This window comes from Pseudophryne corroboree, chromosome 11 (genome assembly GCF_028390025.1).
Source record: "Pseudophryne corroboree isolate aPseCor3 chromosome 11, aPseCor3.hap2, whole genome shotgun sequence".
NCBI classification, from domain to species: Eukaryota; Metazoa; Chordata; class Amphibia; order Anura; family Myobatrachidae; genus Pseudophryne; species Pseudophryne corroboree.
This window is the reverse complement of record NC_086454.1, coordinates 51,088,306-51,112,694: the sequence shown is the minus strand read 5'-3', so window position 1 is coordinate 51,112,694 and position 24,389 is coordinate 51,088,306. Positions and strand designations below refer to the sequence as shown.

Below are 24,389 nucleotides of genomic sequence, written 5' to 3'. Positions count from 1 at the left end.
TGTTTCTCTTATCGGTAGACACGTTGTCCAGTCCTCCCCCTTGGCCCAGTTGCATTAGCAGAGCTGGAGTCCTGTGTTGCAGCTGCAGAAGGGATTGGTGGTAGTGTGTTGTGCCCTGACAAGTTTACCCTACATTGTGTTTTGAGCCTACAGTATCTGTGACTGAGAGCAGCTGTATCACGGGACTCCTGCTCTTCTACTGTGGGCAGCTGTGAGAGTCTGAGGGGACCGGACGAAGCAACCACAACCCGTTAACACTGTCACAGTCCGTGTGTTTGGAATCCTTTAATACCCAGGATTTAATGATTATAATCCTGGGTATTTTGGGACCCAAAACCTATCTGGGAACCAGGGATTGGAATCCCTACTCCTAATGCTGGCCAGATTATCTGCAGTTGATTTTAAATTGGTGTAAAAAATAGTCCTGAAGTTTCCTTTTCTACTTGAGCGCTGCGATTGCAGCTGACAGTGACAGTGAGGTGTAGGGATTGTAGTCTGAGCTGCATTCTCCACTTTCTTCCCCTTTGCTACAGCAGAACTTGGCAGAGAAACTACTATTGTTTTGTTCTACGTGTTGTCTCTGAACATCAGGGAAACAAAATTGCTGCACTCTGCAAAACGGTAGACCCCCTACAGTGCAGAGGACGGGCGATGGCTAACTGTTTTGAACTATAAGAGAGAAAAAGATATGAATGACAAACATATTACTGTTTGGGGGAGGTGAATGAAAATAGGATTCTATTTACCTACCGGTTAATCCTTTTTGTCGCAGTTCATAAGGGATATTGGGGAGACTTGGTACGATGGGGTATAGTCGGGGTCCAAAGGAGCCGATGCATTTTAAATTTCTTCAACTGGGTGTGCTGGCTCCTCCCCTCTTTGCCCCCTCCCACAGGCAGTTATAGGTAAAATAGTGCCCTAAGGAGAAAAGGCATACTTGAGAGAATGAACATAATAACAATGAGTGGTGAGATTTACACACCAGCACACCAGTAACATACAACAACCAGCAACGGCTGGCAACAGCTGAACAGGTGACATATAAAAACAACCTGCAGAAAAGTCAACACATAGAGGCGGGCGCCCAATATCCCTTATGGACTACGAAAAATAGGGATTTTTGTTTACTTACCGTAAAATCTCTTTCTCTGATTCCATCTGGGGGACGCTGCGCCATTACTTGTGGGTTAGAGGTGTGTGGTTGTGGAGTTTGGCACAGAACTATTAAAACCTGACTCCTCCCCCCTCTAACCCCTCCCATCTCCTTCCTGCCTAGCCAGTACCTCAGTTAACGTTTAGCCAAGCCAAAGGAGATAGACCAAAAAAAATTAACTGGTTAAACCAGACAAACATCTGGGAGGGATCGCAGCGTCCCCCAGATGGAATCAGAGAAAGAGATGTTACGGTAAGTAAACAAAAATCCCTAATTCTCTTTCATCCATCTGGGGGACGCTGCGCCATTACTTGTGGGATTTCCCAAAGCAAGCAAATAAGAGGAGGGAGACGGAGACGGCATAGCCGTCCGCAAAATGTGACGCCCAACAAAGGCAGTCTACAAACCGAAAGTATGAAAACGGTAAAACTTTTTAAAACGAATGCACAGACGACCATGTCGCTGTCTGTCTGACAGCTGCTCAATAGGTGCACCCCTGCGAGCAGCCCAAGAAACTGCAACAGCTCGAGGCGAAGGAGCTCGGATTGATTCAGGAACTGAAACATCAGAAGACTGATATGCTGGTCGAAGTTACCCAACGAGCCACTGTGTACTTGGAAGTCGGCCAATCTTGTCTGGATGCATCAATTAAAAACCAACAAAGCATCCGTATGACGGATAGAATCCGCACAAGATAAAGAAAACCGAAGGCCCTAAGCACATCTAAAAGTCAACTGGGAATCCTCCCTGGAAGGAGAAAGAGTAACGCTGGAAGGACAATGTCCTGATTTAGATGAAAAGCTGACACAACCTTCTGAAGGAATGTTTTGTTCGCAGAACCACCCGATTATCATGAAACACCAACAAGGGTGGTCTGCAAGAAAATAGCTGCCAATACAGATACTCATCTAGCGGAGGTAATTTTTAATAGGAAGACAACAGAGTAACGTTAGATACCGCAATTCTACAGATTCCAAAGGCTCAATGGTGATTTTTGAAGAGCCATAAGGACCAAGGTAAAGTCCCAGGGAAGAACCGGAGGAACAAAAGGTGGCTAAATCCACAGAAACCCCTGAAGGAACGTCCGAACCTCTGGAATGATATCCAGTCTCTTTTGAAAATAGAACAGACAAGGCGGAAACCTGACCCATTTATGAAAAAAAATCTCAGACCCTTATTGAGACTCTCCTGAAGGAAGAATAACAGACGAGGAACTCTAAACAAATCCGGTGTTAAACCCCGCTGTTTACACCAAGCAATGTAAATACGTCACACTCTGTGGTCAAATTCAGAAGCCAGCGGCTTGCTAGTCTGAATCATAATTTACACAACAGTACGAGAATAATAATTTTTTTTTTTTTTTTAAATGAAAACCAGCCAATCCAACCTGGGTAGTGAGATGGTCCGTGAATCATAAGATGTGGATGCAGAGGGAGTCGGAATGGTTCCTTGATGACCATAGTGCGCAGAAGAGCGCACCACTGTCAGCCTGGCCAATCTGGGGCCACCAGAATGATTGGAAGACCTTCAATCTGAATGCGTTGAAGCAGACCTGGAGCCAGTGGAAATGTTGGCATATATCCCAGTTGAGAGTGCCACAGCGCCGTCAGTGCATCTATTAGAATTGCTTGAGGGTCCTGAGTACGTGACCCGTAGAGAGGAAGTTTATTGTTGAGACGAGACGCCATTAGATCTACATCGGGTATCGCCGACCGGCTACTAGAGTCAGAAACACCACCGGTGAAGTTCCTACTCTCCCGGATGCACCGTGTGACGGCTTAAGAAATCCGCTTTCCAGGTCTCGATTCCTGGCATGTGAATCGCGGATCTGGCCGGAACCCAATGTTCCGACCATATGAGATCTGAACGTGTCAAGGCGGATCAGCTTCGAGTGTCTCCCTGCTTGTTTATGTAAGCAACCGCCGTGACGGTGTCGGACTGAATCCGCACTGGATGACCCTGTACTCTGGTTTGAATCCGGAGTAGTGCCTACCGGATCGTCCTCAACTCAAAGATGTTGATCTGCAACTTAGACTCTTTGACTGGCCCCGAGCCCCTGAAAGTGATGAGTCTGAAAAACCGTACTCCGACCTATGAGGTTGACGTCTGTGGTGACCCTCACCCAAGGCCAAATTGTGAACTGTAAATGCAGCAGTGTTCAAAGTCTGGACTGTATGTCCTGAATGAGAAAGAAACACTTTCTGTTGTTGGTATCGAATAAGATTCCCATAAACATTATCTTCTGGGAAGGAAGCCAAGAATACTTTGGACAATCTATTATTGATCCGAATGACTGTAGAGTCTCTATTGTGAGACGCAAGTTCTGGTGAAGAATCAACTGACGGTGCCCTGATCAACAGATCATCCAAATACAGAGTAATGTTGACTCCCTGACACTGCAAAACTGCCACCGCATGGTCTATGATCTTTGTGAATACCCGAGGAGCCGTGGCTAGGTCAAAGGGAAGAGCCTGAAACTGAAAATGTCAAGGCCGACTGCGAATCTAAGAGATTGATGACCCGTACACATAGGAACAAGCAGATAGGCGTCTTATGTCTAATGAAGCCAAATATCCCCCTGGTTCCATGGCGACGATAATAGAGCGTCCATTTTGAGCTTTTTTGTTGAAACTAACCGTCCAGTTTGTCCACGAGTAAAATCCCCGACCTCTCTGCTGAGCGGGAACTAGAAAATTTTTACTTCATTTCGTAGAAGAGTGGCTGTTGCATGACGAAGAACTCGACGGCTGGAGGGACCGTTTGGAAGAGAAGTGAAGAACACACGATATGGGACTGGTTCCTCGAGATCTAACGTATATCCTCTGGATATGACCTCCGTCACCCACCTATCTGGTTTTGACAGGAGCCACACTTCTTTGAACTGTAGTAACCGAGTCCCAACCGTCACTGCTCCCTCCGGCATCATGCAGTAGGTTTGTCGGTAGGTTTACTTCTACCTCTGAAACTGTCTTCGTGGATACGTGGAGACAGCACGAAAGGAATGGAACTACCTCTGTCCTGTACATGAAAGGAACGAATCCCTTGTAGTATTCGGTTTCGGAGGAACAGCCGGAAGAAAGGGGCTCCTGCCCTCCTGTAGTAGCTGAATAATCTTCTTTGATTCCGACCCAAAGAGAACTCACCTTCAAAGGGTACCGCCGACATGGTCTGTTTAGAGTCAAAATCGGCATTCCAAACCCGAAGCCAAAGAGACCGTCTTGCTGTCACGGTCAAGGCAGAAATACGGGAGTGTAGCGTAGCAGAACCAATTAAGGCCTCAGTCACATAAGTAAGAGCCTCCAAAAAATGTTCTGCTAATTGAATGGCTTCCGATGGATCGTCAGACTGCATTCCAGATATGACCTGTGCTAGTCAGTCATCCGCGGCCCTGAGGACCCAAGCGCCAGCTAGAATCGTGGTAAAGAAAACAGATTTAGGCATTGCTTCAATCGTCCTATCTGTAGGATCTTTCAATGTCACCGAGTGTACCGAAGGAATAGCCGTAGCTCTTGCTAAAAGTGAAATCGGAGCGTCTACCTTTGGGCTGTTTTCTGTAAAAGGATATAGAAATTTTAATTTCTTAGGGACTTGGAACGAGAATCCGGCTTAAGTCAGGGATCCTTTAAAATATCCCTGTTATTAAGAGTCTGACGGATGGTGTCTAACAGCAATCTAACACCTGAGCTAGTAAAACAATAATGTTTCCAGACCGAAACTTCGTCCCCATTCTCCAATGGGAATGACTCTAACTCCTCCCCCATAAAGTTATAGCGGGCAACGGTTGTGACCTTGTTGTAGCAGAAAAACTGCCGGCAGAGTTTACAAACTTGTTTAGGGATTGTTAAATTAGCAAGACATCTGCCCATATTTTGAGCCCACGGAGGCAGAGACAGGTCCGCAGAACCTCCCTGTTGGTCCACCACAGATGCACCAGAGCATAAAGCACAGAGGGTACCCGCGGCCGTTCTACCCTTAGCGAGCTTTGACTCACATTGCAAGCAGGCAATTTAAAACCCCCGAGGGTGTCTTCCCCCGTGTAGATCTGTCTGGAAAATTCTGGTCTCGCCAGGATTTGAACACGGGATGCACGCATTACAGGAGGAGACTGTAACCACTATGCCATCACTGACCACCTTATGCTCATAATGAAATTTTTTAAAACAAATGCACTACCAATGAACTATAAACTCAGTAGAGTAGTGGTCAGTACTGTGAAGCATACTGTGTAATTTATATTGAAAACAAAGTCTGATAACTCTCATTAAAGTATAGAATAACACTCATTAAAGTATAGAATAACACAATGCCCCCAAAGTATACTTGTTGTTAGGTGACCTCCACTGAATAAACAGGGTGAGTAGTACTGAAAAAGTGTCCAAGCTGTGTGTTGCACTGCGTCCCCCGTACTGCCTCTGGAGAAGATGGCGCCCGGAGCTTTGTAGACGCTGGACGGGAGTGCGCCAGGTAGTGCAGGGCGGGAATCCGTCCCTTCTCTGAAACAAGTATGCGCCGGGTAGCTCAGCGTAGACGCGCTATAACCGGAAGTCTACAGTTCCCGTGTTCGGGTAGCGGCTCCCGCACACCGCTACATACAGCGGTTCTGTTCGGGCAGCGGCTCCCGGGTGTCGCTACTTACAGCGGCTCTGTTCGAGCAGTGGCTCCCGCGCGCCGCTATGTACAGCGGCTCTGATTGGCAGTGGCTCCCGCGCGCCGCTACTTACAGCGGCTCTGTTCGGCAGCATCTATCGATCCCCCGGGGAGTGACTCACCACTCTCCCGGGCTACTCAGCTAACAACAGTAGCAGGAATAAATAAATCCTTGGTACTGCGCTCCACAGTTCAACCTCCGGAGAGAGAGAGAGCAGAGTGTGTTTTGGGGGGGGGGAATCAAGTAATAAATATTATATATATATTTGTGCAAATTGTATATATAGAAAGATATAGGAAGGATAGACCAATACTGTCAGAGACAGATTGTGTCTATCCTGTACCTTTTCACTGCCGACTTCTTAGAAATAGGATAGGAATCCAGCCCCAGTGACCGAAGTGGGGTGACCTTCCAGCGGCAGATTATAGAGTGGGAACTCTTATCTAACCCCACTCTAGTAGTACCTGTCACCTGTATACAGGGACTAGGCACTTAAATAATAAAATAAGAAAATACCTAACTAAGATCTTCAGAGAGAAAAAAATCTGTGTCTGTACTCCCACAGGCACAAAACAAAAACTGAGGTACTGGCTAGGCAGGAAGGAGATGGGAGGGGTTAGAGGGGGGAGGAGTCAGGTTTTAATAGTTCTGTGCCAAACTCCACAACCACACACCTCTAACCCACAAGTAATGGCGCAGCGTCCCCCAGATGGATGAAAGAGAAAAGGATTTACCGGTAGGTCATTAAATATCCTATTTTCTCTAGCATCCATAAGGGATATTGGGGAGACTTAGTACGATGGGGACGTCCCAAAGCCTGCCCTGACTGTATGTGAGAGGGAGACAGAGAGAGAAAGGAGACCAGCACACCCTGAGCCGTACAGCCCAGTGAGGCTGCAAGCAGTTCTATCACAGTGTAACACCGGTATTTTGTCCTTTTCAGGACACAGATTACTGTACAATAGCGGCTCTTCCAGCGTTATCTGAGTGTCTGGAGGAGCTGTGTGTGCCTGCTGCTGCAGCTGTAAGCAGAGGAAGGCGCCAAAACGCCGCTGGTCCCACTCTGAGGAAGCTCCACCCCCTGTAATGGCGCCAGAGTTTCTGTAGTTTTTATACTGGCAAAAGTCTCCCATGAGTAGAAAACATCACACAAGTGCTAGTTTTACCCACCACTGCCAGTGTACGCAGGGGAGCTCTAGCGGGGCCCCCGGTTTGTACTCACTACCGATGTCACCTTCAGGCTAATGTTAGGGGTGTGCGGAGTGCTGCGGTTGTGACCACCAAGGCGCAGTGCCCCGCTGTACAACAACCTCTCAGGACGGTGGTCCTGCAACGGGGAAGCAGCTCTGACACCTTTGCAAGGCCGGTGACCCCCCCCCCCCCCCCCTCCTAACTCCCACGGCGCAGGTATGCTGTTGCCCAAACAGCATACCGAAAATAATAAAGATTGAAAAGAAACTGGAGAAAACTCTCCTGAGGGCACTTTTTTCTAAACTGCCTGTGGGAGGGGGCATAGAGGGGAGGAGCCAGCACACCCAGTTGAAGAAATTTAAAGTGCACCGGCTCCTTTGGACCCAGTCTATACCCCATTGTACTAAGTCTCCCCAATATCCCTTATGGATGCTAGAGAAATGAGTGAACATCTATTCTTAAAGTGTCATTTTTTTGTATAACCCTATTCCACCGTACGCTTCTTGTGCATATTATTTTTCACATCTTTATAAAGTATTTAATATGTCGCTTTATTCTTGAAGCACGGTTCCCTGTAGCGTTTCTCACCCTGTCTCCATATTGTGGGTTTAGATATTTAAGTAAGCTTGCAGATGTAGAGTGCACATTTAGGGGGGCATTCCTGAGTTAGCGTGGCAGAATCTTTGCTTTTACAGACATTTTATTTTCGTCTTACCAGTGTTCTGTTAGTGGCGGTAATTAGGAGTCACCGGTTACCTCCAATGAGATGCCTCTTTCACCATCTGGGCTTTATATGCCCATAAATACCATCAGGACCTACAATCTTGCAAATGTTGCAGCGATGTTTTATTTTCAAGGTTTTAGTTCTTCATCTGCATGCAGTTATGTATATGCAAATCGATGAACTTGATGCACCTTACACATTATGGGATGGGCCGCGTGGCTGCATATTCTGCTGGTAGTGCAGGAACCATAGACGGTTATTTCTCCTTATGAAGAGAGAAGCAGGTGTGCGCCAACAGTGCCAGCGGGTCAGCATCCAATCACAGCAAGTGGTTGTGTCCGTTTTATAGTAAAATGGTATCCAGTCTCTAGGTCGACAATACTGAGATCGACGGTGTCTAGGTCGACCACTATTGGTCGACAGTAACTAGGTCGACAGGGTCTCTAGATCGACATGTTCTAGGTCGACAGGTCAAAAGTTCCACATGAGTTTAAAAATTTTTTTTTTTTACTTTTTCATACTTTACGATCCACGTGGACTACGATTGGGAACAGTAATCTGGCACCTTGCCCATTCGCTCGCCATGCGAGGGGACACGGTGCACTAATTGGGGTTCCCGGTCACTGTACGGCGAAAACAACACCCAAAAAAAATTAAAAAACTCATGTCGACCTTTTGACTTGTTGATGTTTTCTATTGCATTGTGTAATGTTTACAAATAAAAATGCAAACCTCTGTTTAATAATATACATCTGCATCTTTTCTAATCCAACGAGCAGAGTCTCTGTGCAGATCTATGTGATATGTTGTGCCTAGAACACGTTGGGGAAAACAATAACCCTGTACTTTGTTATTGTGCAGTTTGTGACTCTGATGAAGTAACCTGAGAGCTTCTTTCCCTCCTCTGCTAGTTATGCTTCCGGCCTATTCATTCAACAGAGCTTACTCCCTCTTCTTCATCATATTCACAGTGATCGGTGAGTTGTATTATTTTATTTATTACCAGTTATTTATACAACGCACACATATTCCGCAGCGCTTTATAGAGAATATTTGGCCATTCATATCGGTCCCTGCCCCAGTGGAGCTTACAATCTATATTCCCTAACACATGTACACACACACATTTATACTAGGGGTTAATTTTTGTTGGGATCCAATTAACCTACCAGTATATTTAGTGTTCACTCTAGGAGTGAAAAGGGGCAGGGCGCCGGACTCCGGGGGCACATGTGCGCGCGCGGCCGAAATGGGGGCGCGGCCACGCAAATTAGGGGGCGTGGCCACGCCGCCGTAATTTTAGGGGGCGGTGCGGCCCACAGACGCTACTATAGAGAGCGTCTGTGGCCGGCGACGTCACTGTTGGGGGCGTGCCCAGCACTTCCGTCGGTGCTGGGCTTCCCCCAGCCCTCTCCCAATGCGTGAATGGATGCCGCGCGCATGCGCACGGCATCTATACACGCCGGGAGGGCAGGGAGCGGGCGGCTGTTCTAGCAGGGCGCCGCAAAAGGGGCAGGGCGGGTTTTGCCTGTTAAAAAACGGGCAGGGCGCGGCGCCCTGCTAAAACAGCCTAGAGTGAACACTATATATTTTTGGATTGTGGGAGGAAACCGGAGCACCCGGAGGAAACCCACGCAAGCACGGGGAGAATATACAAACTCCACACAGATAGAGCCATGGTGTGAATCGAACCTATGACCTCAGTGCTGTGTGAGGCAGTAATGTTGTCGCCTGTGTTTTGTTGCTTGTTTACGTCTCTATATTGATTAATGAACCACTAGCAATATTTAGCGCCGTGGGTCTGTTTCAGCTACTCCTCAGTAGAACTTCTCTGTGTATTTATCGAAAAAGATCCTTTCATAGTCTAGTACTAAGCACTTTATTATACTGTACATAAGACTATGAACTGTCATGGCAGCAGATACGATATTATCAGTTGATCCTTTAATACAATAACTTGCTGTATCCCAATGATCGCCATCTAGTGTCAGGTGATAGATCACATTTTGTTCAAGTATTATCAATATTCCAGCTGTAATTAGCTAATCTGTAGACTAGTTCCATTTGTCTGAATTTAAAATGGATTATCTTATATTGGGCTTAATTCCCCTAATCGGGGACGCCCAGCATAGGGCTAGTCCGCCCCCGCATGTCAGGCCCTACTCCTCCCCCCCCCCCCCCCCCCGCAGACATGCAAAATCATCACACAGCGTCGATGCTTTCGCACCTGAAGAGTAGCTCCCTGCCAGCGCAGCCTAACTGCATGTCTTTGTCCGCAGTGGATGCCTGTGACATCACGCAAACGGTCCGGACACGCCGGCGTTGTCCAGACCGCATCCCCGCCCCCCCCTCAGTGCCACCGACACTTCCCCTTCTGCCCTGCGACCACCTCTGCCTCTCAATCAGACAGAGGCGATCGCACCAGTGAGAGGCCTTGGCATCTCACTGTGTGCGCACAATCGTGGTGGCTGCTGCACGTGGGCACACCTCACTGGGCTTCAGCCTGCGATCATTGCCGCTGCAGCAACCAGGTCTGAATTTGGCCCTCAGGTTGGATCACCGCAAATTGCGATCCAACGGGAATTTTTGCCTTTGCCTTTCAGGTGTATGCGAAGGGGCCTTCCTGCGCATGCGCTCGCATTTACTGCGGGTGACCCGCAGTAAATGCGAACGCCTCTGCCTGATTGACTGGCAGAGGCGCTCATGGGGCGGGAGAGGGGGGGGGGGCAGCAACGCTCCGTTTCCAAGGTGGAGACAGAGTGTTGCGGGAGCGGCAGTTGGGAAACGGGGGCGGCGGCTTCCGAATGGGGGTGTGATTGGTGCGATCGCGGGGGTTTTCTTTTTTAAATGTGTGATTATGGCATTTGTACTGAGCCGTATGCTGAGAATATGGAGATTTATCAAAAAAGGGAGGCGTGGCCCTCTGCAACCAATCAGATTATAGCTATATCCTTTAACTAGTACAGGCATTCCCAACCTCTGTCCTCAAGGCACACTAACAGTGCAGGTTTTCGTGATGTCCCTGCTTGAACACAGGTGACTTAATTAGTAGCTTGGTTATTTTGATTGAATAATGATCTGTGCTGCAGCCTGGATATCCCTAAAACCTGGACTGGAGTGAGGTTGGGAATGCCTTACCTAGTACATTCTATAAAATAGTCGCTGCTACGGGCAACACATCCACTTGTCTTTAGAAGGGTTAATAAAACCGCCCCAATATCTCTTAAAAGCATTGCAGGATTCTTTTTAAAAAAATTTTGACGACTTTTTTTGTTATATCTCACAATAAAGGCGATATTTTGGTAAAGATCAGGATACGGGGACCGTTTAACTGTCCTTGTGGGTTTTCCGATGTTTAATGCTTTTGTGAAAAGGGAAAGTTAGAATGAAGTCAGAAGATGAAATATGCAGTATCAGAAAGTGTGTAAGGATGATGTAATAATTCTACCTCCATGGATTGATATTGGAGGGTTTACCATCACATTGATCAAGGCAGAGCGATTTGAGCGGAGCGGGTGAATGGTTCCATCCACCTGTTTGGTTATCTGTTGCAGTCTGCAGATTTGGGCTTTAGGCCTATGTGATAAATTGTGGCTAAAATGGAAATAATTCCGGGGATTCCTGCTGATTTGCTAATATGTAGACTCATTAACATTTGTACAGCCCATAAGATGGTAACCCCTGTCGGTTGTATTTTGACATACCTACAGAAATGAATCTGGGTGCGGTGGGGTGTGGTCATGTTGCATGTTGGCATAGCCACGCCCACGGGAGCGAGCCTTGTGCAGCTGTAGTATCCCCCTCAGCAACGAATGGAAAATACCTGCTACTGTAACTCCCTAGCCTCATTAAAGACATGTTTGAATCGGAATTGCCCTGCCTAAATTCGGACAGCTTCTTTCATGGTTTAATAACTTATTTATGTTTTTATGCTAATTAACCAGGTTTTCTTTTTTTTTTACTTACCCCTGTTTCCACCAATAGGGAGTCTGATTCTAATGAACTTGCTGACAGCCATTATATACAATCAGTTTCGGGGCTATCTAATGGTAAGCATTTTTGTGTAATTATATTGCTAAATCACAAGATTAAAGAATATCCAGAACTATCAGTTAAAATAGAATAAAACAATTGTTTTTGCTTCTCTTCCAGGGCGGGATGGGATGAAGTCCAAATTCGGAGGCCAGGTGCCGTCCAGACTCGGACCTCTTTTAAAGGGACAGTCATGTACACGGCTAAACCATACATTGCCCCTTTACAAAAAACATCCGAGTTGGACCGGCATCCCGCACGGCCGCCGAAACTCGGACTTCATTACATCCCCCCCCCCCCTGCACTCTCTGTTTTCCACATCCGCCAGGTCCCCGGCTACTGTAAGAGTTGCACATTGCACTTCTTCCTCCTTCCCGCCTGTCGTCTTTCGTTGGCAACCTTTCAATTAGTTTGATCTTTTACATTTCTCTCTTAAAATACTGCTGAGTTTAGCCTCCCTTATAGCTCAAGTTATTCATAGCTGTTTTTTATATTTGCATTCCACTGGGGCCTGCTACTGGCAAGAGCAGGGGGTGTGGCAATGCTATTTGCATGCTCAAACCCCACCCATTTCACTTTGGATTTGGGCGGGGCCAGGGATTGTATCATGCTCTCCCAGGAGTCTGGGAGAATTTCCGTGATAATCAGGGGTCTACTGTACATTGCGGGAGCATAGGCATGAAAGGTATTTGTGGGAATATTAATGTGCTGTCATGTATCAAATCTGCATGGATATTGCAAAAGGCATCCCCCCGATAGTAACCTGTTTCTCAATACGCTCTGCATCATTGCTTCTTTGCTTCTTCCCCTTCAGAAATCGGTGCAGGCGTCATTGCTCAGACGGCGACTGGGGATCCGAGCAGCATTTGAAGTCCTGTCATTCTACAGGGAGTTATCATCCCACGATTGTTACCAGGAGTAAGACGGATATTATTATTATTTATTTGGGCATTATTTACTAATGGCTGCGTATAGGTGGATTTTTAAATGGCTTTCCAGTTAAATTCAACTACAGATACACCACCGATAATCCGGTTCCAGCACTGTGCCGGTTTAAAAAAAATTCCCGGATTATGGGTTGTTTCAGTGACGGTGGTGTTGGCAGCATCCTGACACCCCCCATCCCCCTTGCAGCCTAATTCTATCCTGTGTGTCTCCTACAGCTGAACTCTGCCACGCAGCCCGATTCTCCGCCCGCAGCCCAATTCTCCGCCTGCAGCCCGATTCTCCGCCCGATTCCCTGCCCGCAGCCTGTCTCCCCGCCCGCAACCTGTCTCCCCGCCCCCAGCCTAACTAAGCCTCCTGCTGCTGATCTAAGACCTCCCGCAGCCTATATAAGCACCTCCCGCATCCTAACTCCCACCCACAGACTAATTTCCCCCGACACCTGATGTGTCCGGATTAAAAGAGGTGCTGGATAATCGGTGAGTGTACCTGTATACGAAATAATTTATCTTACCAATAATACTATGGGTTAGTGTTCCCTGACCTGGGCCGCTCTCTATTTATCCTGTTAAGCAGGGACCCAGCATTTACACTGTATAATACAGAAGAAGAGCTGATAAGGTTACAGTCTCCAAGGCTAGATGCAGGCGGCCGCTACTAGCTGTCCCACAAGCTGGAGAAGTCGCCCCTTCTGGGCCTCACCTGTCTTATGGACCATCCATGACGAGGCTTTATCTATATTTATCTGTAGCGTCTGTGTGGAACACTGCGCTCAGAATGGTATCTACTGTACATCATTTATAATGTTCCTCCATAGAGAACATTACACGCAGCTCCAAGAGACTGGTGACCTGCAAGACGTTATTGTGGGACATCCATACTGTGTTCCCTATCCTATAAGGAGAGAAGTGTCTAGCACACTGAGAGGTGGTTTGGGGATCTTGAATGTCTGGCATGTACAGATCTGTCCTGACCAAGATATTGACTGATTAATTGGACAGAATGTGCTTCTTCTCTACACCACCAGCTGTTCCCCCATTCTCTAGAGAAAGAGGTCTGTCCGATAACCGAAATTAAAAGGAGTGTTTTGTGTTTACCGTTTTTCACCTTCTATATCCAAGTGTCAGCTTTTGTTACTAGCAATACCCGTAGGTCTAAGCTACACAAAGTATAGGTAGAAATAATAAACCCCCTGTATGTAGAGGTGTGAAAGAACCAACAGTTACCCCACTATTGCACTCTTGTTTCTTGGCTGAAGAGCTTATCCAAAGAGAAGGGGCTTTAATAGAACTTCAATAGTACCTTGCCTCCAATCAGTAAGGTTGGGTACACATCAGACCGATGTTTACCCCAGCTGACTGAACGACCGATGGTACGCTATATAGCACCGCCCAAACTCTTTACGATGAGATGGCACAATATATTGTTACTCACCACATGCCATCGTTCCATTTGGAGTGCAGCATGCCCGACGGTATGACCCGTGGGAGCGCGTAATTGCCCGTAGATACTACACGATGTGTATGATATATTGTTTCAATCCGCATCCGAACAATATATCGCATTATGGAGGTGGAAGGGGGGGGGATTCAGTTGCCGGTGAAGGGTGCGAATTGCCGTTGCTGCCAATTTTAAACACTGGCAACAGCACCCTGTCTCGCACCCTTCGCTCTACCTGCCAAATGCCCGATTCGCACAAAAGTGCTCGATACCCTATGAGGTAGCAAACACTTTTGTGTGTGATACCTCTGCCGTAAAGCGCGGCGGGTGCTGTGCAGATTTGGCCGGGCGAAGGGTTTGCAGGCAATTGAATTCCCTCCAATGTGTACATGGAGTAAGTCTGTTCTCCCCTATTGGCACATGAGGAAACTGCGTTCTCTGGTCTCTTAGTCACTGGTAGAATACAGTAGGCCTCTGATATAACATGAACAGCTTGTGCTATTAGTAGTAATGCCAACTACAGGATAAAAGCATTACTTATTATGGGGCTGATTCAGACCCTGTCGCAGATGTGCTAAAATCGCTATTCAGTGAATTCTGCGCATGCCAGTACGCGCATGTGCAAAGTCCTAAACTGTGTTCCCTTCAAATCGCAGTTTAAGACCTGGAGGGTGACGGGAACGTGGTGTCGTTTTGTGGGCATCGATGCTCCATTTTATGGGCGCGGTCCGGACAACGCAGGCGTGTCCGGACTGTTTGCAGGGCGGGCTGCAGCTCGCTGTGTGACGTTGCACGCAGCCGCTGCGATCCTTTACATGGCAGGTAGCCGTCTTCCTTTGCACCTATGCTGCATAGGCAGGGAGCTACTCAAAATATGCAAGGGCATCGCGCGTGTGTGTTCGGGGGGCAGGTTCCGGCGTGCCCTGTGCTGGTCGTCCCCGTGCATGTCAAAGAAATTGATCGTGGATGTGCATCTACGGTCATGTCTGAACTAGGCCCTGTATTGTTAGCGTGTATACTGCTCCATAGTGCTTGTCCCTGTATCCGTACCATATTGCAGTCCATGCATTGTAACATCACACCTCTAAGGCCTATAACCACTACTTTCCAGCTGTACGAGTATTCAGGAATCAAAATGTCTTTTTCTTTCCCCTTTATTTAGGGCCTGCATAGACTGTGAAACATTCATTAAAGTGTTACAGAATGTCAAGATGAACACCTACTGTAAAATGGTGATCCTGGAGGTAACGGCCCAGGAAGGATGAATAACGTGTTCTGCCGACTACATGTAATTCTGCAGTCATTCTTTCCCAAATGCCTATAGGTTTCTCTGTATGCCTTTCCAGAAAGCGCAGTCCTGCTCCAGCGGTGTGATCTCCGCAGAGATGTTTCAAAAACTGTTCGATGAGCTTGATAAAGATCCGGTCAGACAGGTATTGTGTATACTGTACAATGAAAACATGTCTTGTGTACCACCCACATCTATTTTTATTAACTCCTATATAAATGATGCGCTCACAGTAAATTGCAAGTTATGATAATTCACTCTATACAGAGCTGACTGAAGCCAGTCTACTTATAGTGTATAAAGAAGCAGATACAAGATAGTCCTGTCATGGGAAATAAAGGTTTGGGTATTGCACTTACATGGCCGCCCTTTGCTCGCTCTGCCTTTAGGGGCTAATTCAGACCTGATCGCTGCTGTGCGTTTTCGCACAGCAGGCGATGAGGTCTGAACTGCGCCGACACCGCAGCGCGCCGGCGCATGCCAGAGAAATGCGATCGGCATCTCTGCCCAGCGATTGCCTCTGCCTGATTGACAGGCAGAGGCGTTCGCTGGGTGGGCCGCCGCCGGTTTGGGGGCACGGTCCGGGGTGGCTGCATGACGTCAACCCGGAGAGCAACGGGTAGCTCCCTGCCAGGGCGCATGAGATGAGCTGGTAGGGAGCTACTCTTCAGATACAAAAGCATCGCCGCCTGTGCAAAATTTTGCACGGCTACGATCAGGTCTGAATTATGCCCTTATAGCTTTAGTACGGGCTTGTGTTGGTGGAAAATATCCACCAACATAAAAACTTGGGCCGGGATGTAATGAAATCCTAATTCAGCAGGCGTGCAGGATACCGGCTGAATTTAAAGGGGCAATCATTTATAAGGCATGGTTTAGCCTGGTAAATTATTGCCCCTTTAAAAAAAACGTCTGAGTTCATCCAGCATCCTGCACGGCCGCTAAACTCAGTAAAATTTCGCCCAGGTTCGTCTTAATTATGACTGGAATTTTGTAAACAGTATCTGAATGTCTATGGAGAGTTAGGGAGATTATTAAGCTGCTACCTAGGGGTAAGATACAAATGAGTAAAGAGGTTAGACTCCTTGGTAAATTCTATCACCTCCGGTTTGTGTTGCCTCAAATATTAGATACGTATTACTAATTTAATAGTGGTCATTCGAAGACTAGCCCCACCAGTACATTCGCTGGCACTGAGCTACTGAGTTCTATAGATTTCTGAATTTAATAGTAACGTTTCTTTACAGCACCCTCCACAACCTGCGTATCAGTCCAAGTTCCTGCAAGTTCTGCAGATCGTTGGTAGTCATCGCTACTTTGACTACCTGGGGAACTTTGTTGCGCTGGCCAATCTCCTCTCTATCTGTGTAAGTAGCAGGTGCAACATTTAAGGGCCCCATATACTAGAACGATGTATCAGTTGGTGAAATCGCATAATATTTCCCTTGAACACTCCTGGTAGCTTCCCGGGAGTGTTTACATTCGATTCCAAACGATTTGGTACAATTTGACTTTTTTGAGCATGCTATACATCGCATACGATATGTCAAGCGCCGACATATGCGATGTATAGCACGCATTCACAGGTACCATCAGATACATCTGATGGGCTGGATTAGGGTGCTTCAAACTTCTTACTGTAGATCGCATGCGGTATATCGTGAGCACAAAAAGCACACTTTTTTTCTGTACAATTCCATTTGATTATGACATATCACGAGTGCAGCACTAACGACCTGGAGGATCCAATCCGATGCTCACGGGGCCGCGCATCGGATCGGATCGTATACACACCAAAAATGCACGATTTCCCACGATATATCGTCCCGATTGACCGAATTGAGCTGAAATTGCACAAACTCGTTCTAGTGTGTGGGGCCCTTTACATTTATCATATACCTACAGCTGACGTCGTATCTACTGCCTGTAACATGAAATAGATCAGTGGTTCCCAAACTTTTCTGAATCACGGCACCCTAGAGTATGAGAATTTTTTTCACGGCACCCCTAAGCCAATAGTTTCTTATTGAAAAATTTAGAAAGAAATATTAAATAAAATAAATTGTCTTTATAGGTCATCCTTAGGGGTAACTTATGTGGTGAGGGACAAGATTTGCTTCTGATTGTCAATATATTTTATGATTGTCAGCCATTAACACTGGTTTTGCTTTTTACATTGACCATGCAGAATTTGAATTGGTTCTGGACCACCAACCCGAGGCACCCCTGCAAGTGTCCCGAGGCACCCCAGGGTGCCACGGCACACAGTTTGGGAACCACTGAAATAGATGCTTTGTATCCGTATTTACTTTTTGACCTGCAGATTTTTTTCTTTTTGTCATCCTTGACTGCGGAACACTGCGGTCTGTATGTATTGTCATTCAGAGGATTACCCTTGATAAGAGAGCGCATAAATAGTTAAAAGTATCATTGTATACTTATTGTATACTTATTCAGGCATATACTTACCTGAGGTGTAATGAACTATTTCCGTGGCCATGCTATAATTCACTGGTAACTATTTAATATGAAATTTTTGTATATATGTTATTCAGGGTTAGTCTGTTGATGATCTATTGTCCATTTGTATGTTTTAATGTATTTATTTTAAAGTATTTAAACATTTTGGTACTTTTAACTATTGATGCGCTCTCTTATCAAGGGTTAACCTTTTGAATGACTGTTTGGACAAGGAAGTAATTCAGAGTTACTACTTCGGAGCGGCACTTGGTATTCAAGGATATTATCAGGACTGTGGTGCTAATTCATATATTATTACCTTTCTTTTTGCGCTGAATATTTGTCTTTTTTTATGTATATAGTGTACTGTGTCCGTATCCAAGGGTAATAAAATAGTCATCCTCATAATATAAGTGCAGGACAAGCCCTGGAACCTTACATGGGAGAGTATGTATGCTTGGTGGATCTTGCGTGTTGGCGCACTGAACATGCTACAGAACAGAGCACACGCAATTACTGGTGATGCAGAACCGTACGCATGTGGAAATCGCATGTATTCGTATGACTGAAGGGAAACTGGGCTGTGACAGGTTGTTCTGACAGGTATGGGACTCAGGGTTGACAGTGTCTTGGCCGACACCCGTTAAGTCGACACCTATTGGTCGACACGGTCTTCAGGTCAACATGAAAAAAGGTAGACATGCATTTTTCTTGGTGTCGTTTTCTTCGTAAAGGGACTGGGAACCCCAATTAGTGCACCGTGTCCCCTCGCATGCACAGGTTACCGTTCCCAATCGTAGTCCACGTGGATTGTGAAGTATGAAAAAGTTAAAATAATGGGTGACATTTTTTTGAAAAGCTCATGTCGACATGCATTTTTTGCATGTCGACCTTGTTCATGTCAACCTAATGGCTGCGTCGACCTATTTGTAGTGTCGACCTAGCCACTTGTCGACCAATGGTATCGACCTAATGAGTGTTGACCTAAGTGGTGTCGGCCCAGAGTCCGGATACCGTACTGACATAGGCAAGGCTGATCGATGGAATGTCAGACTGCAGAATCTGCACAGTTGGAAGTAGACGGAAGTATTGCCTATTTGGAGGCATCAGTATAAAAATCTACTACGGTCTGTCCCGTCTCCAACGTGCGTGTGCAGTGGGTGCCATAGGTGCTCCAGTCCGCCAACGGGAGCAGCAAGAAGGACCTTAGTCTAGCCGGAGACGAGGAGTACCCACAGGAAACAGGTAAGTATGCAGCTGCGGGAGGAAGCTGTGCGGGACAGGACAGTAGACAGAGGGGGCAGGCTAACGGGAGGGATGGGTTGGGTAAGAGCAGATCAGTGGACAAAACGGGAGCGGGGCAGAAAGGGGGCAGAGTAGTATCCAGACGTATGTGTCCTAGCATATTCATATATGAGCTGCAAACACAATACAAGCATTCCCTTTGATGTGTTTGGTGCTCCAGATTACAACAAAACACTTCATAAAAATAACAGATCCCAGATCTGATTTGTGTAGATGTATAAGCATATATACACCATTGTGAATGAATTGTACATACAAATAGACTTGGCATCTGAGCTTACTGTATTGCATTTGTAACAACACTTGGAACAATTAAATTGAGGCAAAAAAGTGTTAATAGAAGAAATCCAATGCATCCCAAAAATTGACAAACACGCACGCACGCACGCATGCACACGTACTTAAATATAAAATCAAATTTGCATTAAGAGGAGGTTTTTTTAAAATTCTGCAATAGTTATCTTTGTGGAAACTGATGCAGGTACAATGCTGACACATAGGTCAGACAGTGAAGTGACAAGTGTGTGACGTTTGTTCCGTTGACGCCTTCATCTTATGGTGGATTATGCGAGTGCTTCCTTCCAGTGCTACCTAGCATAAGATATACATGGTCTCCAGCTGTTGTACTGTGGCCTTTATCTGTCGCTACAGCTCACGGTTAATAAACTCCCTCCTCTATCGATACTGTAACCGTTGCACTTGTTGTCATGTGATATTTGGATATTCCGGTACTTGTGTAATAAAGTATCGGGCCATCTGCCTTTAATGCATGATTAGACGAAGTGTGATATTTGTGATGTCATTCCAGGTTGTCTTGATGGTAGATGCAGAAAAATCCGGGAGCGATCGAGACGACTTCTCTTTGGGCGTGAGTATTTGTAGAGTGGGGTATTGTAGCTCTGTGCTTAGCGTATCCTCTAACATATTCTTCTATCTATATACCAGGCCATCAACTGCTTCTTCATTCTGTACTACGTCCTTGAGATGTCACTGAAAGTCTTTGCCCTGGGATTTAAAGGCTACATCTCGTACAATAGTAACATCTTTGACGGATTCCTTACATTCGTTCTACTGGTAAGGCTTCTGGATTTAGTAAGGTGTTTTTTTTATTCTGTCTTATGTTTTCTGTGGGTTTTTTTTTTCCACTCAGGCTGCCGATGAGGACAGTGGAGCATACTTGCCTACTCTCCCGGAATGGCCGGGAGGCTCCCGAAAATCGGGTGACCCTCCTGGCCCCCAGGAAAAGCAGGCAAGTCTTCTGATTTCCATGCTCCCCCCTGCCCGGACCGCCCACTTAGTGAGTAAAGTGGGCAGTCGATGATGCGATTCTTATTGAATCGCGTCATCATAGCCAAGCCCCCCGCAGTATAATGCCGGTTATAGCGGCATTATACAGAGGGGTGGGGCTTAAATAACGTAAACCATCAGCCACGCCCCCGTTCCGCCTTCACCCTGCCCCCGCTCCGCCCCCTCTGGTGGTCACTACCCTTCCCCGCCCCCTGCTGATCCGACCTGGCTGCTCTCTCCCGGAGAGAGCAGCCAAAAAGTCGGTAAGTATGCAGTGGAGATTTACATAGAGTATAACTGAGGCACCACCATAGGATACCTCCTGGGGGGAGCTGCCAGGTGACTGGTATTGGGGAGGAGTTTAGGGCTGCTGGGCTTTAGCTGTGTCTGGGTGGGGAAGTACATCTAGGACTTAGCCTGGGGGTATAAAACAGTGGCAACATGTTTGCCTGGTCCATATTTCACTCCTAGTCACCTTGTGCCTAGTCAAGAGTGGATGTCCTGTGCATGTCGTATAAGGAGAGGACCAAGGGTCGTGACTTGCTATGAGTAAGCCCCTTCATGTGGCTGAGCCATGGCTGTGGTCTAGGTTATTACAGAGCTTCTACAGATTGCCACACGAGCCTGTGATGGTTGCTCACCTAGGGGCAGGTGGACATGTCCGACTAAGGGGTATATTCAATTGAAGTCTGATCCATTTCGACATTCATTTGTCGGAATGGATCCGACCTGGGCTATTCAATGATCATCTAAATTCGACTTTAAAAAAAAGTCGAATTGAGAATAGATGCAGGAGCTGAGATGGGGGAGAGCCGCGCCGGAGGAGACAAGGAGGAGGCGGGAGAGAGACGCAGGCAGACGGGGGAGAGCAGCGCTACAGCAGCGGGCAGCGTGGCCGCAAGATGTCACAGCCGCCGCTCACTGCAGGGTCCTGGCTCCAGCAAGCGAGGTCCCGCTTGCTGGGGCTGGGTGGCCACTGCTGTGAGCTGCGGCTGTGACATCCTCCGGCTACGCTGCTGTAGCGCTGCTCTCCCCCGTCTGTCCGCGGCTCTTCCCCGTCACTCCCCCCTCCCCCCACCGGCTCCTCTGGAGCTGCTCTCCCCCTCTGCCCGCTGCTCTCCCGTTTCCTCCTCGTTTCCTCCGGCGCTCCTTTCCCCCTCTGCCTGCGGCTCTCCCGTCTCCTCCGGCGCTGCTCTCCCCCTCTACCCGCGGCTCTTCCCCGTCTGTGCTCCTGCAGCTCACTTCGACTTTCTTTAAAGTCGAATTGAGATGGTCAAAAAGGGGTCCAAAACCTTTCAGGTTTTGAGCCCTGTTTTCAACAGAAGCACGCGAATCTGCAGCTATTCCGCCAATCCACGTGCTTTTCGACAAGTCGAATTCCTCGACTTGATGAATAATTTGGGGTTATATTGAATAGGTAGGAACCTCTTCCGACCTAAAAAAAGTCGAAAACTGCCATCTTTTCGACAAACTGCAGCTTTCGACTTCAATTGAATATACCCCTCTGTCTGAGCCTTGGTGTGAGAACCGGGGCATGGGATATACAGCTGACTGAGGCCACTGTGGGTTACAGACTCTCTGGCTGCACGCTGGTTTCGCAATGCTGGGATCTAGTGCCTGGTCATGGGTAACTTCTTTAGTGGCTCACTTCTCCGCTCTTATCACTGCTTAGTAAATGTCCCCCTCAGTGACAATTCCTGCATATTCTTTACTAGTAAAATTGACAGGGTGACATTTTGACTTCAAAATATCTGCAGCCATAAGTCCACATATTAAGGTCCAATGTACTTTGTCTCTTGTTTTTAATTTCAACCGTTCTGTTGAAGTTTTGTAGCCTGAGTGATACTGCGAAAGTTACAGACTCTCTGTACAGAATAAAAAGGGAATTGTCAGTGTTTTGCTTTTCTGATTTAAACCCAGTGTGTTAGCGGTGTATACAATGTTGTGTTCTCTTCATGGTATTGTGTCCCAGTGTTTGAAACGGGTGTGGTATGTTTCCCCGGCGCTTGGGATCCCGACCGCCGGACTACCGGCAGTGGGGTGAGCGCAAAAGAGCCCCTTGCAGGCTCGCTACGCTCACCACGCTGCAGGCATGGTGACGCGCTACATGCGCAACGCTATTTATTCTCCCTGCAGGGGTGTCATGGACACCACAAGAGGGAGAATACTTGTCGGTAACCGGCGGTCGGGATTCCGGCGTCTGTATGGTGAGCGCCGGGGTCCCGACAGCCGGTATATCAAGTGCCACCCTTTGAAACGATCTTAGCTAATGTTAATCGATAAACCCCGTTCTTTTGTAGGTCCTGGAAATCGCTACTTTCATACAATACAGTTTCCCTCATCCCGGCTGGTATGTCCTCATTTATTTTTTATTATCCTGTATTTATATGGCGCCGTACATTGTAACCGTTACATAGAAACCGAATCACTTATATGTAAAATATAGAGAACAAAAAACAAACCGGTTTGTTTCTATGGTTGGACGATTTGATTATCTCGCAAACACGTGTTTCAATGTAAATGGTGTGTTGCGGGAATTGCAGCAAGTTAACGCAATATTTCTACAATAAGTGACCTTGCAAAAGTGCATGGAAAATAGGGGAAAATTATCCTGGACCCCCTAAAAAAATGACCGCTAAGATAGCAGAACCACATTGAAGGCTTTTAGTGACCACAAGAATAGTTCTGGAGGTTCTCCAAACGTGTCAAATGACTGAGTTTTTACAGACATTTTCTGTACTCCAAAGCACTGTGATTTGTCAGTGGTTTTATACAAGGTTTAGCTCCCATCTGGAAGTTCTAAAACCACTCTTCCGTTAATACAACGACCCTTACCCACATCAGGTACACCTTCCACGTACTTGTCCTATATCCTTTACACCTATACGTCCCTGTTCCATATCATTTACACCTCCACATACCTGTCCCACATCATTTACACCTCCACATACCTGTCCCACATCATTTACACCTCTACATACCTGTCTTACATCATTTACACCTCCACATACCTGCCCCACATCATTTACACCTCTACCTGCCTGTCCCGTATCATTTACACCTCTACCTGCCTGTCCCGTATCATTTACACCTCTATCTCCCTGTCCCACATCATTTACACCTCTTCATACCTGTCCCACATCATTTACACCTCCACATACCTGTCCCACATCATTTACACCTCTACATACCTGTCTTACATCATTTACACCTCCACATACCTGCCCCACATCATTTACACCTCTACCTGCCTGTCCCGTATCATTTACACCTCTACCTGCCTGTCCCGTATCATTTACACCTCTATCTCCCTGTCCCACATCATATACACCTCTACATACCTGTCCCACATCATTTACACCTCCACGTACCTTTCCCACATCATTTACACCTCCACATACCTGAAGGATAATTACCAGGTCAAATATTGGCAGCATCCTTATACTTTCTATTAAATCCTGAACAGAATACTGCAGCAGAAAGAAGGAACCATAGTGTGTGTGTGTGTTCATTCAGTATAATGTCTTGGACTTTGTATCTATTATTGAAGTTCTATCTGTATATTAAAGGAAGCCGGACATGCAGGGGCTGCTGTCTCTCTGGGAGATGGTCCGACTTGTCAACATGTTCATTGTGTTCAGATTTCTGAGAATTATCCCTAATATGAAGGTGTGTAAGACTGGTGAGACTTAGATGTTGCTTTATAATATGTAGTGTACCCTGTGCAGCAATGTATCTGTGTCTAATATTGCTGTAATATACAGTCTGGAACAATGTATTGATGTTTTTATATTGCTGTAATATACACTATGAAACAATGTTTCTCTGTCATCCACTAGGGGACACTGGAGTTCATACAGCTGGGGTGTGAAGAATTGAGACCGGAGGTGGCACAGTATATGCAAATTATTTGAAG

General features: G+C 46.7%; 1 protein-coding gene across 1 annotated transcript in view; it reads left to right on the top strand.

The window, feature by feature from the left end:
* The window catches only part of TPCN2 (two pore segment channel 2), a 118,950-nt gene that overhangs the window by 57,877 nt on the left and 36,684 nt on the right, over nt 1–24,389 (top strand). The window contains exons 9-18 of the mRNA XM_063944225.1: nt 8,628–8,693; nt 11,701–11,765; nt 12,563–12,666; nt 15,296–15,377; nt 15,480–15,566; nt 16,669–16,788; nt 19,995–20,054; nt 20,132–20,260; nt 22,774–22,823; nt 24,043–24,142. Of these exons, the coding sequence (XP_063800295.1) occupies nt 8,628–8,693; nt 11,701–11,765; nt 12,563–12,666; nt 15,296–15,377; nt 15,480–15,566; nt 16,669–16,788; nt 19,995–20,054; nt 20,132–20,260; nt 22,774–22,823; nt 24,043–24,142 (863 nt within the window). The remainder of the gene's footprint in view (nt 1–8,627; nt 8,694–11,700; nt 11,766–12,562; nt 12,667–15,295; nt 15,378–15,479; nt 15,567–16,668; nt 16,789–19,994; nt 20,055–20,131; nt 20,261–22,773; nt 22,824–24,042; nt 24,143–24,389) is intronic.